Here is an 18,627-nt window from a genome sequence, read left to right as displayed (position 1 = left end):
GAGATACTGTTTGCTCCCTGGTCTCTCTTCAGGGATCAACTGATTGTTCATCACATGAACATCGTATCAAATCTACCGATGGCTATGGGAACCGACGAACCGCAAGTCATACATCCCTTCTTTCGACAAGGTCAGAATGTGTCCCATAGCCGCAGGTGACTCTGAGCTTACAATTTCTAGAATTCGGTGTCTCAGCCAAATCTACACCCTCAAACGAGCCAATCTCGCCCGCGAATACCCACGTACATGAGCTTCGACCGATAAGCAGCCAAAGCTCTACGCATGAGCAGGGGCTCCAGCCCCCGGAGAATCACCATCCAAATGTCCAAAAAATTCACAGGGAGAGTTCTGTGGATCTCGTCGAAGACTTGAATGAGGATCGGAGGAAGAGGCGAAGGACGGACAAAGCCCAAACCATCGAACCCACCACTACTTCCAGTATTGGTCTCTCAGACTGCCTCGACCCTAGCGTGACCAACAGTACGATTTTGTCAACTGATCGTCCTCACGAAACCGAAGGTAATTTCTCTCTACCTCACACCGAGGATCCGCTGGCGGAGACCCAACTTCCTGCAGATGAAACTCCGCCAATGGCACCTGCCGAGAACGAGAAACCAGAGGGTCCAGTTGGAAGAACCTCTGCAAGACAAAAAACTCTCAGACTAAATTCGAAGGGAGGGTTCCTGTCGTCACCCGCTTCCAGTCCTCCACGAGAGACAAAAAGAGAGCGACAGGGAAACGGGGAAGGCCTCGGAAGGTTGAGCGCAAGGTGGTGACAATCAGGTATAGCATCGACAAAGAAAAAAATATCGGGAAATTGGTCGACGATATCCTAGATGGCCGAGCGGTTCAAAAGCCCCCTGCCACTGTACCCACTGTACCCTCTGTTCAGCCGCCCAAGGCGAAAAGCCAACCTCGAAAGCCCACACACCCGTTCTTCAGCAAGAAATCAGCACAGAAACCCGGTCCTACGAGTTTGAATGGATCCCAATCGGACAATTCAGATATCAGCGCGAGCGTGCTCCCAAGCCAAACCACAGCTGTGGCCCCGGACAAGAAGCGGATAGTAGCAGCTTCAGGAAGTTCGTTTGCTAGCTTTCCCCGTCGTGTCTCTAAGTTCGCCGAACTGCTTGATCCCCTTTGGCCACCGCAAGATCTTGTGCATGTCAGAGACGTTCACTCACCCCCAGATGTTAATGATCGTGTCTGGCATACTACCCAGGACCGAAAAAAATCCAAGGTCGCGGCTATCTCAATTAGAGACGAAGAAAACGTCCTTCTGGTTGGAACAGCTGAAGCCAGGAGGATCGCTCGCCTGTCCAAGCAGGACTACGATGCTTTAACTATTCTTCGGCATCCCGTACGACATGTTGCTAGCAGTCAAGTCTTGCATACAGCAATGGAAAGACAGATGTCGTGGTCCTCACCAAACCGCCAATATCCTTGGAATTCTTCTAGTCCACCTCTTGCCAGACTTCGATCAGCCCTACTCACATCAGTTTCAGCTTTCGATCGTGCAACCTACGAACCGCATCTTTGGACACACAAGTACGCCCCACAGTCAGCCGAAGACGTCTTGCAGCTTGGCCGTGAACCACAGATGCTTCGAGACTGGCTACGGCACCTCAAGATCACAGCAGTGGACACCGGAAAATCATCGAAGGACAATGCGAAATCGAAATCGAAGCGAGAGAAAAAGGCGAAAAAGCGCCAGAAAGCTGACAAACTCGATGGCTTCGTTGTGTCAAGCGAAGAGGAGGCTTCTGAGATGGACAATTTCTCTGGCTCAGATGACGAGTTAGCGGGCGGCGTGACCACAACACCTCAACGGACAGTCGTTAGGTCGGGTGACATAGCATCTGGTTTACATGGAGCAGAAAGAAAGATCCCAATGACCAATGCGATTCTTCTTAGCGGCCCGGCTGGCTCTGGCAAAACCGCTTCTGTCTATGCCGTTGCAAAAGAGCTTGATTTTGAGGTTTTCGAGATAAACGCTGGAAGCCGACGAAGTGCCCGAGATATGCTGGAGCGAGTCGGAGATATGACGCAAAATCATCTTGTTCATCTCCTCAACGAATCCGAGAATGCAACATACAACGACAAGGATGCCGCTAAGCAAAACAAACTGAAGAGCTTTTTCAAAGGCACATCCTCGAAAGCTAGCAAATCAGCCCCCCAGTCTGGCGAACCTAAGCCCGAAACTGCGCCCAAACGCCCCCGGGAGCAAAAACAGTCTTTGATCCTACTCGAAGAAGCCGACATCCTTTTCGATGAAGATCGGCAATTCTGGACTGGCGTTTTGACTCTCATCAGTCAATCTAAGCGACCGATCGTCATCACCTGCAACGATGAGAGTTTAATCCCTACTCAGGATATGTCTCTTCATGCCATATTGCGATACCGCAAGCCTGCTCATGACTTTAGCATCGATTACCTGCTTTTGGTTGCCGCCAACGAGGGGCATATGTTAAAGCGAGAGGCTGTCACCAGACTTTATCAAGGATCCGGAATGGATCTTCGGAAGTCGTTGATGGATCTGAACTTCTGGTGCCAGATGGGTGTCGGTAGCGAGAAAGCAGGTTTGGATTGGCTGCTTCCTAGTTGGCCACCTGGGTCAAACGTGGATCATGATGGGGATCGACTTCGTGTTTTGAGCCTCAACACCTACGAGCGATATATGGGCTGGTTCAATCGTGATATGGTTGTGACCCAAGGTTCGTTGGATGAAGAGACGGAAATCATCCGCAACAGTTTCCAATCGTGGGGTGTCGGCCTGCAAGATTCCGAAGACATGGCTGGGAAGAATGAAATCGAACTTCTGTCTCCTGATCAACTTCAGTCTATTCCCAAGCCAACGCAGCTTGACATCCTGTGCCGGGAAGCGGATTACTATGACATGAGGAGTTCTCTCGACATACTTTGCTCCAATATCTCCTTGGACGCGAGCAATGTGAGTGTCATCGATATGTCTACCGAAACACTAGCTAATAATTGAACAGGATGCGATTGATATATCCGCCCCACCCCCGCCAGAAGGCTTTAAATCCAACTATCTTGACAATTACCCACTCCTGCACACAGAACTGCGAACGGAGTATTCCTCACTCAGTGAAACTGTCAGTGCTACCTTTGGTGCGTTGATAAGCCGAACTTTCCGTCCCACAACCGCCCAGGATTTGGAATCTTTATATGCCAACCGGGTCTTGAGCAAATCCATTGGCTCTGCAATGCCTCTGCAAACCCCTCCATCTACTCTTCCCCAATTTCAGCGCATCTTTGAACCCATCATGCGTGCCAACTACTCAAACCCTACACCAACAGCCCGCCATGCCCCTTCATTCGAGAATGGACTTGCGCCGATCACGGAAGATTTGGCCCCGTACATCCGCAGTATCATGGTCTTTGATGGTCGTCTCCAGCAATACCGCGAGAGGCTGTTTGCGCTCACAGCGCAGGAACATGGGCGCGGCGAGCAGCGTTCCCGCACGACCCGTGCTAGTCGTGCGGCTCTTGAAGGAGGTAGCAAAGCCTCAACGCGCAAGGAGAGGTGGTTCGCTCTAGACACACCTTACTATAAAGTGCAAGGCACTGCAGGGCCGGAGTGGCAGCATGTCTTGTTCCAGATGGGGTATTTCCATGTCCAACCTATGCTTGAGCCATCCCCCGAGTGCAGTGACCATGTCTTGGGTGATCAAGCCATGGAGACTGCGGAGTGATTGATATTATGTCTCGTGCACGACCCAGTGTATTATTTATGCGAACGATCTCAACGATATAGCTACCTGTTTCAGGATCTACGCCTGTACTATTTATTATTTACTATCTATACCAGATTTTTGCTTCCGAATAAAGACATTCGTATCTATAGTTCAAATCTACACGTGAATATTGCACCCAAGGTGTGAAAAGAAATGATTCGCTATTGTGCTATGGCTCAGATCGCTCGAAACTCATAAGAAAACATTGAAAGAGGATAAAAACCTCGGAAGGCAGTCCATAAGAAGAAGAATTGAAGACAGCGCCCCGACCAGCAGGAACCTAACAAGAGTTAGCCTCCAACTTCATTTTCGGTTCATAATCCTCTCAAAAATTACAAGAAACATAATCAAACCCCCGTACTGACTAGGCAACAACCCTAGAAGCCACGGGCTTGGGCACCTCCGGACTCGGGAACTGGGCAAGGTGATAGGGCCCATGATCCTGCTTGAAATCAAAGATCGACTCGCCAGAGCTACGTCGCGACTCAGAAGCATAGGGACGTCCATTCGATGGTGGTGCTCCCTCCGTGCCAAATCGCTGTGTCGCGTAGCGAGCGTAGAAGCCCGAGCTGCGTTTACGGTCTTCTAGGTCTTCACGATCATCGCGATTCATGCGCTTGCGGTAGAGGACTATCAGGACGATAATGGCGGTTATGATGATACTGCGATATAGTTAGTTCTGTCATGGTTGGGTGGTTCTCCATGGATGATAGATGTATATGTGAGGCCTGGAAAAAGGGTAATAATAACTAGTTAACTAACTAGTTAGTTATATTGATTGTACTTACATCCCTGATATCACAGCGGGAATGCCGATCGTCACTGCTGCGCTGGTGGGCTTTGTGCAGCTGGACATGGTTTCGTCGCCATTGCAATCGCGACGGAAGAGAGTAAGGAGTGTGGGGAGCATAGTGGATGTTCGTTATGGTCAATGTTTTAAAAGAGTGTATTTTATGAGAACCGGAAATAAAGGAGTGAAGGGGTTCTTTAGAAAGAAAGGATAGAAGGGAGAGTGTTGGATGAAATCTCCGAACAAGAACGAGTGAACCTGTGAACCTGTGTGAATTAATGAATTAACGAATTAATAGAATGTCTCAGAGAGAAAAATAGAAACAAACGACACAAACGGAGCTTCCTATCGGCTCTAATGACCCTGTTGATGTGCGGAGTTTCGTACAAAATTAAATTGGAGATGTTAAGACGAAAAGGGGGTGGCTTATATCCTGTTTTTAGTTGAAATATGGGGTTACATTCTGAATTCTCTATTTCTTTAAACGGATTTCTTTAACTGATTTAACGTTAATTAAGTTAATTAATCGATTAATATATGTATGTGCTTATTATATAGAAGATCCGTGGAGTTTCTCAATGATCTTCCTAAATACTACGTAGTATTAGCACCTCAGGGATTGTCAGTTCCACTATTTTGTCTACTTTGTCTATTTCAATCTATTCTTCTATTAGATATGTACTTTGTACACCAGATTCTCATTTATCAAACAGGTCTAGCAGTATCCAGCTTAGCCAAGGTCTCACTCTTACCCACCTCCTCACTCCACCTCTTGCGCGGTTGCTCAAAAGTCGACCCAATTCGACCATAAGAGATGCCCCCAAGTTGACCGACCGGCCGCAACTTCTCCAAGTCAATATGACTATAATCCTCATTGGCAGTGCCCTCCTTGACCCAGAACCGGGTAGCTTTGATGAGCACCGTAGCAGCGAGACTCATCCCAGGCTGTTGGTGATCCGTGAACTCCTTGATATCAATCACTTTGCCCTCAATGTTGAACACCGATTCAGCGACGCGGGAGGGCTTCACGGTAGTCGATGGCGCCTCATGCAGACCGGATACATCCCACTCTGACACGCCATACGGAGCATCAATAGAGGTCGCGTTCACTGCCTCGATCATGTTCTCCGACACTGTGTTGATCACACACTCCCCGGTCTCTCGGAGGTTACGGTATGTGTCTTTGACCCGGCTGGGTCGAGACGAGAATCCCACAATGAACATCGGGGGATCGTGGTCGATAACTTGGAAGTAACTGAATGGGGAAAGGTTCTTTTCACCCTTGGAATTCATGGTACTGAGGAATCCCACCGGTCGAGGCGCAATCCCCGAAACAAGGAGACGGTAGTTATTTATCATCGGCCGATCTGAGGCGTAGGGGTCGATTTCATGATGTTTTTCCGCTAGATTGGCTCGATTGTTGGGTACACCTTGCCCATACTCCCAGTTGGGATTTGGGGATTTTGTCACTTCAATGGGCTTAGAATGATCAAAGTCTGGTCGCCTGGCTTGCGTTTCGTCGAAATTGCCACTGTCTTGGATGATTTGGTAACTTTTTTGAGCTGCGGCGGTTTCAGCTTCTGATACCGCGGCCGTTGCAGTAGAACTCATTCTCAGTTGATTCAATGAATGAGAACCAATGCGAGATACAGAGATGGGAGTAAAATTCCAAGTCCTGGGTTCAAGGTTAGACCCTGGCTGGGCTGGCGAGCAAAGTTTGACATACTGGTTAGACATAAAGCGGCTAATTGTTCTTGTGCCAGTCATCATGGATCAGAAAAAGGTATATTTGGTAGAATGACGAGATTAATGCGATGGTGATGCTCATAAACCATTGAATACGATATCTCTTTTCGAGAGACCGAAAAAGTCGGGTACATCGGCCGATAATCGGGATCCCGATCCGATACCTTCACGGTATCTTTTGACCGAGTCGCCTTCAACAATAACCTCAACCCCGACTACCATTACTTTTTCATATTCAATCATGCTCAGCCGGAAGATATGCGCCGCTCTCAGCAGAACTCGACTTCTATCAAATCAACTTGCTCGAACTTCTAGCTATACTGCACGGGGCAAGTCTACATGGCACTGACAAAGTATCGTAAGGCCCATAACATTGCAGATAAGCCATGGCCAACATCGAACAACTTCATCCGTTCCCCTGGGAGCAGGTAAAAGAAAATATTGAGCATTACCCGAGCGCCTTGGATGTCGTATGGTGCCAAGATGAATCCCTCAATGATGGCCCATGGGCATTTGCTCGAAGCCGACTTGAGACTAATGATCTATTAACTCTCTCTAATATAGAAAGTCTACTTGTTCTGCAATTTTGAACCTCATGAATCCTCGTAAAAAGTCGTATAGTTCGTTGGCCTCAGATACTTGCGATATATCAAACCCCAACAGATTGCATTATCCCCTCCATATCCAATTGATCTGCAAGATCCAATAATTCTCGCGGGGGAAGACTGACGGACGAATTGAGTCCCAGTAGATCCCACTCAAATTCCTCGTGATCGAAGGCATAAGGTTCTTCGTTAATTTCATTAATTCCATCCATACTGACTTGCGGCAAATGGTGATTTGCCAATTTTGGCGTCAAAGGTGCGAGGATTTGCTCTAATTGCCTAAGTTCAAGCCTGCGAAGTGGTGCAGCTAGATTACCCTTTGAAATCAGTTTATCGAGCACTAGTGTCAGGTTGTCGCACCAAGTGTCATGCGAGATCACCGATGGGGCAATTGCACGGATTAAGTAGAGAACAAACGCAGAGGATGATGCATCCTCGACTTGAAACGGTAAAAATGCGTCTGTGGGCTGGAATTAGTATTAAGGTGTTTCAACACAGCTAGCAGACATACCCATCAAGTCATCATCAGCTAAAGTGCGAAGGGTCTGGAGGATAGTCTGGGCGGAATCGGCACAGCATTGTAACAGGGATGCAACAGGTGATGATAACCCAATCGTCTGAGATGTTTGTCTTTCTGTTCGTTCAATATGCATGTGGAGTGCGCACATCACTAGCGGTCTTGTTGTAAGTACCACACACTGCTACTGTTAGCTCATGGGGAGATTAATTGTTCGCAGGGAACCCACGTGATGGTGAGCCAGCATCAATCGAATGGCCATTTTCGAGGCACGGCTGATTAATCCGTGGAAATGAGCATTCAAAAACGCAGTCAAGTCGTATGAAAGTTCGGCAATGCTATGAAGAATGGATTGTGTGCTTCGAATGAGCGTGTCATCGAAATCGCCGTTGCCAACCCCGTAGACGGCTAGATTTTGTTAGCATTAAACCCAACGCCAATCGACCAAAAGACTCACTTGTCAGAATAGTGGCCATAAGCCGGGAAAGCCGAACATGCAGTGTCAAGTTAATTTGTTCAACTGAATCATCCATCTCTGCTGGTAATTTAACTGTGATATCCTCATCCCTAATCGAGCTGGGGGCACCGATTAAAGCGGAGAATTCTCGGTCCAACATATAAACCACCCAGAAGATTGTTCTGCATCGTTTGGAGAGCTCCGGTCCACATATCTCCTCTGGCACATGCCTGTGTATTCCTTCGATGATACAGCCTCGTAGGGCGTGCCCAATCTGTTCACACAATTAGATAGTTCAATAACAGTGAGACATGAGTAAACCCACATGTTGAAAGGCCGCTCTTCTCATATCTATTGACTGAAGATACACTGCCCCTAGGCTGAGTGCTTGGATACAGCCCAAAGGGTCTTCGTCAACTCCCGACAAATCGGGCAACAGAGCCATCGCCCGCGATGCATATTGATGACCAGGCGGTGTTCCAGAAGGGTTCCTCTGGATCAAGAACGCCTTTCCGAAGGCAAGAACAAGTAAGTATTGGCAGTACCAAGGTCTCTTGGAAGCAGCTTTCGCTGGAGGGTCCCGGTAGAATTCATGCAAGTCCTGCAAATAAGCAGGTTCATCAATCATAAAAGAAAGAAAGCCAAAATAGAACTTGACTGTGTTGAATAAGAAGAGTGCATAGTCCAACGGTGGTAGATTAGTGACGTCAGGTACTTCGTCTGGGGGATATGGTCGCCAGGTCAACTTGAAAGCCACGCCATCAATGTGAAATGGGTCTGGCGGACAGTTTGATTCAGGCACCTTTCTTCCTATCAAAGCAAGAACACGGCGACAAAATGACCACGACGATGTTGGCCCCATGTACCCTTCGATATCCGATATCCGGGTCAGTAATGAAGTAGCGTGATACAATAGACTAATTACTCACAAAATCGGCCATCTGGTGTCTGGGCAAAAGATGGATCCCGATCAACCAAAGGATTCTGGGCGAATCTTGATCGGTTATGGTCTTGCTCAGTACTACTGCTGGCCTCATGTTCTCTCTGAGGGGTCCCTGGGGTATGCAGGGGCGGCCCCATCCCTAGAAGAAAGCCACGATCAACACACCGAACACACATTCAGTGAATGGTTATAACATACCAATTGACATTGAACGCCATGCAATATCTTGTTGATTGTCTAGGAGGCTGCTAGATGCTTGAGGGGTCGGAGGAATATCGATATTATCATCACCTGTGAGCAGTGTACCTCTTAGAGGACTATGATCAAGAGGTGCCGGAAGCCCATGTCGCCCCGAGCTTGCGCTTCTGGATATATGCTCCTCTAGCTCTCGCAAGTACCTATTATGGATTAGCACGTACTTGTGCAGCCAGTTGGAGCGCTACCTACCGTTCTGACACGGAGACCCGGACCTCCTCCACCGGAAAGTGACAATGCTTTTTCTTCCGCGCACATCTTGTGCAAGGGCTGACCCCCGAGCATTTAACCTTCATTGATCGACATCTCTCACAGCTTTTTTTTTAAAAATAAAATGTAAGTTGTATATTCTACTTTCGGACGGATTGAAGATTCTAACTCACGCCTTCTGGCACTTTTTCGTTTTTCCCTGGCTAGGCGTTGCAGGCATACCGGATTAGGATACCGATATGATGTATAGAACAATTTTGAAGATTGTCTGTGCTACCGGGGCAACTCTCCGATATCAATAGCCTTGAAGAGTGCGGGGTAGAGATGGGAGAGCAGGTACAATCAGTCGGGATGAGCTTCCGACTTTTCTTATCGATAACAGCGCCTCCGATGTCGTCTATCACGAACTATCACATGATTGGTGAGACCCTAATGGGATTGACTTTGCCGTGATCTATTTGGCTTGGTGCACGGTTTGTGCATATCTACTGAGTTCCAATAGGTTGATTGGTTATCTTGTGCATTGGGTATCTAGCCACTAACCTCATCCGACGATCCTTCGCCACAACTCACGACGCAATGCGGTCACCATGTGTTGTGTTCGTTCCACTGCCCCGCGATTCTCGATTGCTCGGCGGTGCAGATATCCCATGCACTCAGCAACTGAACCCCAAGCCATGCATTTGAAAGCTTTTGGCACGGTCAGGTTGGCAGCAGATGATTGCTCGAGAGCACGTTCGTAGTTTTGCACCAGTTCACAACTGAGCTCGTCAGCCATGCCTTGAATTTGTCCACATTCCAACATGATTGTGGGTTGGTTGGCCATAAGCCTATTCTGGTGCGTGGTAATTGCTTTGGTTACACTAGCAGCGTTGTGGGTGGCGAGGAAAAGAGCGGCCTTGGGGAATGGAAGGCTCCCCTTCCCAGCAGGCATTCTTCGACAAAGTAAGGTGTCTGCAATGAGATCGTAAGACCGATCCGTATCCGCCTGTGTGTCATGAATAAGAGAGCGGGTCTCATGCTCAATATACGCCCCTCGGACCAATTTGATACCCAGAGACCAGCCCTCTTGCGCAGCCAACGTAAGATGGTGGTCAAGGTTCGCCTTTGATCCCTTGAGATAGCCCTGAATAGTGTTGTAAACGATTGGAGTTTCAGATTTGTTATGTTTGCGCATCACTTCAATGGCCCAATCATCAAGGCCATGTTGCAAGACTTGTTGCTCTGCATCCAACCAGAGACGTGAGCCCTGCTTTTCTGTCGCAATGCAAATCTCATCCATGGCTTTAACCAGAGCCTCTGGCATACTCTGGCATGCTGCCATTGCATCCACTGAAATGGGCCCGGCACCTGTCAATCTGGTAAAAGAATATCAGATTCCATAGGATGATAATTTCAAGGCTTCATACTTACTTCACGGCAAGGAAGTCGCCCGTCCCAACCATACGTAGTGTCTCCAATGTTCCCTCCTTCCACTCGTCAATCATCTGATAGCACTTTTCGCTATATTTTGATGTCCCAGACGCATCGGTCGAAAGCATTTCTTCCTGATCCAGCACTATCTCTTTTGAATACCCCAAGATGACGCCCTGATAACCCATCTTCTTAATGTCTGCCACGGTTTTCGAGACTTCTTTTCTGTTCACTCCAGCACAAAAGTGATTGTAGACCGTCCAGCGAAGAAACTTGTTTAAAGGGAGGTTCCGATCTGGGTTCAATAGTGCGGATTTCGATGTCGCAAGGACGCCCATTACGGCTAGAGCAGGTCGTAAGAATAATTTGGATGTCATCAAGGAAGTCAAAAGCAATGAACGTAGCAGTAGTCTTGTCGGGATCCGGGCCATAGATGAGACCACGACCGGCGGTTTGATTTCCGGCATGACGGCGGCATCATGGAAGTGGGATTTTGTCGAATGAAGTTGACAACGTAAGGTCGGTGAAATTCGAACTGAGAAGCCATGAGGGGCTCTCATAGGAGTAGAATGAGGTAACATCTTGGCTTAAGTCAAGAGTGCAAATGGAAGAGTCTGAAGCCGCACTTGTTTTATATAAGAAAGAGTTCAAGACTGCAATAACCTTCATTCAACTTAGGTCGCTACCACGGAATCCTATTTGAAGCAAGCACTTCCTTCTTCTAGTCTCTGTATTACTTTATTAGACCGCTACTACCTACCCAACTATCCGGTCACCGGTAGTCAGCCGGTCTTCCATCGGAGCTGTCCTCCGACGGAGGGAGGGGTTCCCAGACCAGGAATCATGTACCGATATGCCAACTCATCCCTGCTTCCACAAGACTTTTGGGCTATAATTGAATGGCCTAGCACGGTAGATCCGTACGTTATCATTGCTCCATTTCCAGCACAGGCCCGGTTTGAGGTTGTAATGTTAGTTTGCATTACGTTTCATAGATAGATCTGCCTAGGTGGGGTTGGTCAGCGAGGTCTTGTGATAAACCATTTGACTTTCAGTGTTACCAGGCGCTCATAGTATATATCCTTTGCCTCGGTGATTAGGTTCCGATATTAATCTTCAGTACTATCTGGTGATATCAGAGTTTTACCTCATGTCTCAGGACATAGCCTTGGAAGTCCAATCCCTGTTAGTATGATATTGAAAGATATCTACTCTCGCTGCGATACGGGGGAAGGAAAAAGGACCTTAAAAAGACGAGCACCAAAAAGACATGACTAGACCACGTAAGTGGCCAAATATTCCTGTAGAAATTCAATTTATATTCGACGATGATAACTTATACATAGATTTTCCTTTCTTAAACCTCATTCGAAGGATATGTGACCTTTTCCAGAGGCACAAACTCCTCCTTGATTGTGCGAGTGCTAACGAATCGCTGCAGGTGAGCCATAGTGCCGGTCTTGTCGTTTGTACCCGAGTCGCGGCTACCACCAAACGGCTGCTGAGCCACAGTCGAGCCGGTGCACTTTGTATTTAAATAGAGCATGCCAGCAGCGTGCTTGAGAATAGTCTGCGCCTGGCGGCTGACATAAGGATCCTTAGCGAAGATACTCCCAGTCAATGCATAGCGAGAGGTTGTGTCAACCAGCTTCAACGTTTGCTCCCATTCAGCATCTGGGTAAACATAGATGCCAAGAATGGGTCCAAACAGCTCCTCAGACAAAATCTTGTGGTGAGGGTTGGAGGTCTGATAGACGGTGGGGTGCACGTAATAGCCCTCTGCCTTAGAAGCCTTTCCGCCAACGATAAGGTCCAGCTCCGGGTCACTCTTTGCTTCCTCGATGAACTTGTTGAGCTTGTCAAATGAACGCTCGTGAATAACTGGGTTGATAAAATTGCCATAGTCTTCGACATCTCCCACCTTGAGAGCTGCGGTCTCTTCTGCCAGGACCTTTTTGAACTCGGGCCAAACAGACTCCGCAACATAAACACGCGAGTTGGCAGAACACTTCTGACCTTGGTATTCGAAGGCTGCTCGAATGGTATTTAAAGCCGCGCTCTTCACATCTGCGGATGGGTGGACGACACCCCAGTTCTTACCACCGGTCTCGCCGACCACTCGAGGGTAGGAGTTATAGATACCGGCGCCAACGCCATCGCCGATCTTCTTCTGAATGCCCTTGAACGTAGCAGTGGCGCCAATGAATGTCAGGGCTCCAAACTCGGGTCTCTTAAGAATAGTGTTGGTGATTTGCTCGGCATCACCGGGCAAAAACTGAACAACATCCTTAGGCAAGCCGGCTTCAAGCAAAATATGATGAAGGAGCCAGCTAGCATGCAGCGCTGAGTCGGAAGGCTTCCAAATAACGACATTGCCAAGCAATGCAGCAGGTCCAATAAGCGTTGCACCGAGTGCGGTGAAGTTAAAAGGAGCAATGGCGTATGTGAAGCCCTCAAGCGGGCGGTACTCCATCTTGTTCCAGTTTCCATCGAGGTGGACTTTGGGTTGCTGGGAGTACAACGCCCACGCCTCTTGGATGTAGTGGCGGAAGAAATCGGCCGTCTCGGCAGCAGCATCAATCTCGGCTTGCCAAATGTTCTTTCCTTGGCCAAGCATTGTAGCTGCAACGATCTCTGAGCGGTATTTACCGGTGATGAGTTCGGAGGCTCGAAAGAAGATCGCGGCACGGTCTTCGAATGGGGTAGCTTCCCATGCGGGCTTTGCATTGAGGGCTGCATCGATGGATGCATTGACTTGCTCTGGGGTGGCAGAGGCGTAGTTTGCAACAATCTCACTATGTTTTGAAGGGTTTGGTTGGGAGCGAGATTCCTTCGTGGTAACCTAGAGAGGTATGTCAGTTGAATGTCCCTAATTGGTAGAGGTTGTTCTCACTACATACCTCTGAGCCATTAATAGTGATAGGAATAGTGAATGGGAATTGTCCCTTGAGTTTCTTGATAGTCTTGGTCAATTCGACTCTTTCTGGAGAGCCTTTGGCATAGTTCAGCTGATTTGCAGTTAGTCAAAGTCCATTTATATCCATAGATACTTTAGCTTTACTCGCCATCTTTTCATTTTCGAACTTGGGAGGGCTTAGCAGAGTCAGGTACCGCCTTGATGGTCCATTTATAGCGCGAGGCCTGAGGCAATTGAGCCTTGCTCCTCGAGTAAGGGTAACAGGACGCATATTGTGAAAAAAAGAAATAAAGGTACGCAGATTTCAGTCGATGGTAAAGGAAGAACAGTTTGCCAACACACCGTTAAATATGACATTCATGCATGAACCAGGTATACTGACCATCGGGAGGTCCCTCCGAGCGGGGAGTCTGTACTAACTGATCTCCAATGTCGGTGCAGCCTTCCGATTTTCACTGTTCACTGTTCACTGTCGCTGTTCGCTGTCCGATGTTAGATAAGAGAGACCCAAGTCACTCCGGCGGAGGTATATCTTTGGGATAGAGGAGTATCGGCATTCTCTGCGAGCTCCGCAATGTCATAGAGACCTAGTTCTCTTTTGTGGCTAAACTTCTTGAGCAAGATTTAACTCAGAAGTCTAGAGACTGTTGAAATGTGTAAGTTCAAGAGAAATATCTCCCATATTATCCCATAGTGCTGGAGTGATCTTGATCTTCCATAACGCCATTCATAGTCTCATATATCACCAGATGATACTTGCTAGCACGCATTCTTCTTATTTGAATGAGACAACAATGACAATAATCGAAAACAAGCAGAACCAATTCTAACAAATTCAACCTTCATAATGTATGTATACGTTTGTAGTCTGTAGTCTTGAGGTAAGAGGGTCGTAGCTGGTACAACTGGCCTGGCCTGACTAACCCGGTTGGGCACAGTACCAGTGACATTGGAGCCTGTTATCTCTCTCTCCTTGAACTTGAATTGTCACCATATTTCCTATTGCATCTCATCATTTTGACAATCGAGTGTCTCCAGGGTTGTTGTTGTTTTTTGTTTTTCTTTTTTCTTTTTGAGGTGGAAAGCGGTGCCCGTATACTCGTGCAGCCAGCAGCCCCCCTAGGAGCTCCGCTTGATCGTCAACATCGTCATTGCCACCACCTCCACACCTGACCCTCCCCGACAGCTCCCCCGGCGCAAACACCACCCCGTCGGTTTCCTGATGTCCTTATTCGGCACATCTCCGGAGGATCCCTCTGCGGGTGATCCTGCTAGGTTCAAATCCTCGCTCTTTGCTGACGAACCGGCTACGGGCGGCTCTTCGCTGTTCGCCGATGACGACGGCGACGACAACTCCTCTCCTTGGAACGCCCAAAATAATACAGCCAAGAGAACCGCCCGGCGCGACCTGGCTCGAACCTTGCTTCCTAATACAGATGTACCTGAGAGCTACATCGACGCATACGACCTGATTCTGAACAGTGGTGACAGGGTTGGCTCCGGCATTGGGTTGACCTCTGTTCGGGAGATCCTTTCAAGCAGCGGGCTCACTGCAACCAACCAAAGCAAAATCCTAAACCTTGTTGCTTCTGGTGATCATGAAAGCTTTAGTGGACTCGGTCGTGGCGAGTTCAATGTGCTATTGGCGCTGGTCGGCCTAGCGCAAGAAGGCGAGGACGTCTCGTTTGATGCAGTGGACGACCGCCGCAAAAGTGAGTGACCTTGCCGCCTTTCGTATTTCTTTATTTGTTATTCGGGATAATCCCTCTAACGCGGAGTCAACGCAGAATTACCTCAGCCAAATGCTGCATACCTCGACCGGCTACGAACGACCGACGACGCGAGCTCTGAACAACCATACCAACAACCTACTACGCCCCCTTCCCAACCCCCTCCCTTCCAAACTTCCGGCTCCGCACAATCGCAAAGGTTGCGACGAACGTCATTAGGCGGATTGGAGTCAGACCCATGGGGCAGTCCAGAATTACACCGCGGTCACAACCATGAGACAGGAGGCGCTGAACCACGTCCATTGAATGGATTCGGTAGTGTGAGGTCCACGACAAATGCCTGGTCTAGCAAGGCGACCGAAGACACCACACAAAGCAATGTAGTTCAACGGGATCATTTCAATGGCCAGACGGAGACTGCGCCGCCTAGCAGTTCTGGGTCGGGATGGGGAAACAATAACTTCAGCGGAGCGGGTCCGAGCGATGAAAGTAGCTTTGGAGGAACAGTGCCTCCAGCGCTAGGTGGATTTGGTCCTGCGGTAGATGAGCCCAGAACTGTTGCACCACAGCGCCGGTCCCTTGGCCTCGGCCAATCGACAAACCCACAGGTAGAGGAGACCGTGACTGTTGTGTTGCTCCCTGAGAAAGAAGGCTTGTTTATGTTCCAACACCGAAATTATGAGGTGAAGTCTGCACGGAGAGGCAGCACGGTTATTCGGCGTTATAGTGATTTTGTCTGGCTATTGGACTGCCTCCAAAAGCGATTTCCTTTCCGGCAATTGCCTCTTCTTCCCCCAAACGGGTTTCAGGTATGCATAACGCTGGTTTAGCGCACCTAATCGCTTACTCACAATTATGAAGTCAATGGCACTCACCTCTCAGCGGATTCATCCTCCTTCCTCGAAAAGCGCCGGCACGGACTAGTTCGATTCACCAACGCCCTCGTTCGCCATCCCGTTCTTGGCCAAGAGCAGCTTGTGATCATGTTCTTGACAGTTCCAACAGTAAGCTTTCCCTTGGGGGATTTTGGGGATTCTCAAGACAGACAATAACCGTGAAAACAGGAACTCTCGGTATGGCGAAAGCAGGCCACAATATCAGTCCAAGACGAGTTTGTTGGCCGTGTCCTCCCACCGGATCTTGAAGACTCCTTACCTGCCACTCTCGACGAAACGTTCGAAACTGTTCGTAGCGGTGTCAAACGTTCTGCAGAAATCTATATTAATCTTTGCACTTTGCTTGAGCGGCTGGCTAAGCGTAACGATGGTCTGGCTGCTGACCACCTCCGGTTCTCACTCGCCTTGCAGTCCTTGACGGAAGTCACTAAAGATACATATGCGGTGGACACCAATGATATTCCGTCCCTTAATGCAGGTATCACAGCTACCGCTCGGCATCTCTCTGTCAGCCAAAGTCTACTGGAGGACGAAGCCCGAGGGTGGATTGAGGGGGTTCTAGAAGATCTAAAGCGGCAGCGTGATTGCTTAGTCAGTGTGCGTGAAATGTTCGATCGACGGGATCGGTATGCACGGAACAACATTGCACAGTTGGAACGGCGTATTGAGACCAGTGAGCACAAGCTGCAGGACCTACGTGCCCGACCCTCGGGCACAGTAAAGCCAGGAGAGATTGAGAAGGTTGAGGATTCTATCTTCAAGGTGAGAGAGACTATGTATTCAAATGGCACCCACCCACAAGCATACTAATTTAGTTGTCTACTAGGACAAAGAATCCATTGTGCAACAGCATGCTCGGGGTGTCTTCATCACGGAATGCATTCGTGATGAACTCGTTCACTTCCAGCAGAGCCAGTATCACATCAGCCGCCTGCATCAGGACTGGAGCCAGGAGCGTGTCAAGTACTCTGAACTGCAGGCGGAGAACTGGCGTGGCTTGAGCGATGAAGTTGAGAGGATGCCGACAGGCTTGTAAGGCAGCATTTTGCCTCATCATCCAGGTCGTATGTCTATCGTACATAGCCAGCGGTGGACTTGAAAATCTTCAAGCCATCCTTGTTAGGGATTACGTGCGGGATGTGCGGGGGTGCGTAGTGTGCACAGTGTGCATGGAACCTTTGCTTTTTTTTTTCTAATTTTTTATGTTCCCTCCATATTTCCCCGGAAATATACTTTGTATGCATGTTTTACGATGTTGGGTTCTCTGCATCAAATTCCCCTGAAAGTGTGCAATCCTTTTGATACTGTGTGTTTTTTTTTTTTTTACAAAATTCCCAATTCAAGTTATTGATTGTATTCTTGTTCTGATATTCTAGGATATATATAAAATACTGTATATAAGGAAAGGGGCAGAGTCCTACATACCAGTATACATATAACATACCTAAACAGATATTATGTACGGAGTAGTGAAAGTTATGATATGTGTACTGTATATTCCGTACCTGGATAAAGTCCGTATTCGTACATAAATTATAGAAGGTGCCCTGATTCCCCACTAGAACATCTATCGTAAGCCCCAGGACGCCACTGACCCAAGAAATCCCAATAAACCGTCAGATTTTGGCCTTGGCGCCTGACAGGGCTGGTCGATCTTAGATTACAGTATCATTACCATACACAACCGGGATATTACAGGGCCTGTAACTTGTTCGGGTGAAATGAAGAGACACACATGCGGTATGCACTTCATTTGATACTCTTCTTCCTCTTATGTATCTTTTCCCTTTCTCTCTCTACATCATCATAATCTTTTTTTTCCCCTCCGTCAACATCCTAATCTATACGCGCACGTCCTCCTCCGCTAGCCAAGACCGATTCCGCTTTTAACGTGGGTCTCTTAAGTCTCGGCTGACGAATCCCGCCCTTTCCAAGGATCCTTCGCTCTGGGCAAATCTCCCAAAGCACTCGTTCACTCGCTTTCCTCTGCTTGGCCAAGAGCTTCCAAGACTCTGACCGGATTTCGCTCTTGTCTATTTTTTTTCTCTTTCTCCCTTTCCCCCCTTCCAATCCGAATCTGAGCCTGACTCCCCTGGGGCCAAGCCTGAGTTCTTTTTTCCCTCAACCTCTTGCCTAGCCTCGCCTCCGCACCCCCGTGGCATCCCCAAGATCTTGGCCACAGTCTGCGCCCCGCAGAATCTGCACCATCGCCCACCTCCAAACCTGTCGGACGTGCGCCTCAATCGCGAAACCCCATTCAGCCCTACAAGGCTCGGCAACTTGGCTTTCCAATCGCCGATTCACCAAGGCATGAAGAGCTACGCGGACCAACGAAGTTCGAGGGCGGAATTCATCCGGTAAATTGCTCGTCGCTGTACGAAGCACGGGAC

General features: G+C 48.5%; 7 protein-coding genes across 7 annotated transcripts; 2 read left to right on the top strand and 5 right to left on the bottom strand.

The window, feature by feature from the left end:
* Nucleotides 1-54: 54 nt before the first annotated feature.
* On the top strand, nucleotides 55-3,716 carry N7516_000521 (uncharacterized protein; the record flags this gene model as incomplete). Its single annotated transcript, XM_057213243.1, has 4 exons — nucleotides 55-130; nucleotides 181-626; nucleotides 662-2,950; nucleotides 3,000-3,716. 4 exons carry the CDS (start codon nucleotides 55-57, stop codon nucleotides 3,714-3,716), a joined length of 3,528 nt encoding a protein of 1,175 aa, XP_057075126.1.
* Nucleotides 3,717-4,122: 406 nt separating this feature from the next.
* N7516_000520 (uncharacterized protein) lies at nucleotides 4,123-4,668 on the bottom strand (the record flags this gene model as incomplete). Its single annotated transcript, XM_057213242.1, has 2 exons — nucleotides 4,123-4,420; nucleotides 4,547-4,668. The coding sequence occupies 2 exons, from the start codon at nucleotides 4,666-4,668 to the stop codon at nucleotides 4,123-4,125; spliced, it is 420 nt and encodes a 139-aa protein (XP_057075125.1).
* Nucleotides 4,669-5,253: 585 nt separating this feature from the next.
* Nucleotides 5,254-6,315, bottom strand: N7516_000519 (flavin reductase family protein; the record flags this gene model as incomplete). Its single annotated transcript, XM_057213241.1, has 2 exons — nucleotides 5,254-6,223; nucleotides 6,275-6,315. 2 exons carry the CDS (start codon nucleotides 6,313-6,315, stop codon nucleotides 5,254-5,256), a joined length of 1,011 nt encoding a protein of 336 aa, XP_057075124.1.
* A 628-nt stretch (nucleotides 6,316-6,943) lies between these two features.
* N7516_000518 (fungal specific transcription factor domain-containing protein) lies at nucleotides 6,944-8,953 on the bottom strand (the record flags this gene model as incomplete). The annotated part of the gene is made up of 6 exons (XM_057213240.1): nucleotides 6,944-7,359; nucleotides 7,411-7,597; nucleotides 7,646-7,824; nucleotides 7,874-8,147; nucleotides 8,199-8,740; nucleotides 8,803-8,953. 6 exons carry the CDS (start codon nucleotides 8,951-8,953, stop codon nucleotides 6,944-6,946), a joined length of 1,749 nt encoding a protein of 582 aa, XP_057075123.1.
* An 872-nt stretch (nucleotides 8,954-9,825) lies between these two features.
* On the bottom strand, nucleotides 9,826-11,161 carry N7516_000517 (putative proline oxidase Put1; the record flags this gene model as incomplete). The annotated part of the gene is made up of 2 exons (XM_057213239.1): nucleotides 9,826-10,639; nucleotides 10,695-11,161. 2 exons carry the CDS (start codon nucleotides 11,159-11,161, stop codon nucleotides 9,826-9,828), a joined length of 1,281 nt encoding a protein of 426 aa, XP_057075122.1.
* Nucleotides 11,162-12,051: 890 nt separating this feature from the next.
* Nucleotides 12,052-13,882, bottom strand: N7516_000516 (L-glutamate gamma-semialdehyde dehydrogenase; the record flags this gene model as incomplete). The annotated part of the gene is made up of 3 exons (XM_057213238.1): nucleotides 12,052-13,536; nucleotides 13,595-13,702; nucleotides 13,745-13,882. The coding sequence occupies 3 exons, from the start codon at nucleotides 13,880-13,882 to the stop codon at nucleotides 12,052-12,054; spliced, it is 1,731 nt and encodes a 576-aa protein (XP_057075121.1).
* Nucleotides 13,883-14,734: 852 nt separating this feature from the next.
* On the top strand, nucleotides 14,735-17,273 carry mvp1 (sorting nexin Mvp1; the record flags this gene model as incomplete). The annotated part of the gene is made up of 5 exons (XM_057213237.1): nucleotides 14,735-15,323; nucleotides 15,399-16,150; nucleotides 16,250-16,345; nucleotides 16,406-16,999; nucleotides 17,064-17,273. Coding segments are annotated over 5 exons (2,241 nt in total), but the record flags the coding sequence as incomplete, so codon positions are not given.
* Nucleotides 17,274-18,627: the final 1,354 nt, after the last annotated feature.

The sequence above is a fragment of the Penicillium verrucosum genome (genome assembly GCF_028828655.1).
Source record: "Penicillium verrucosum strain IBT 35672 chromosome Unknown utg000001l_segment0_segment0, whole genome shotgun sequence".
NCBI lineage: Eukaryota > Fungi > Ascomycota > Eurotiomycetes > Eurotiales > Aspergillaceae > Penicillium > Penicillium verrucosum.
The sequence above is the reverse complement of the archived record's forward strand: the minus strand, read 5'-3'. Positions and strand labels throughout refer to the sequence as shown.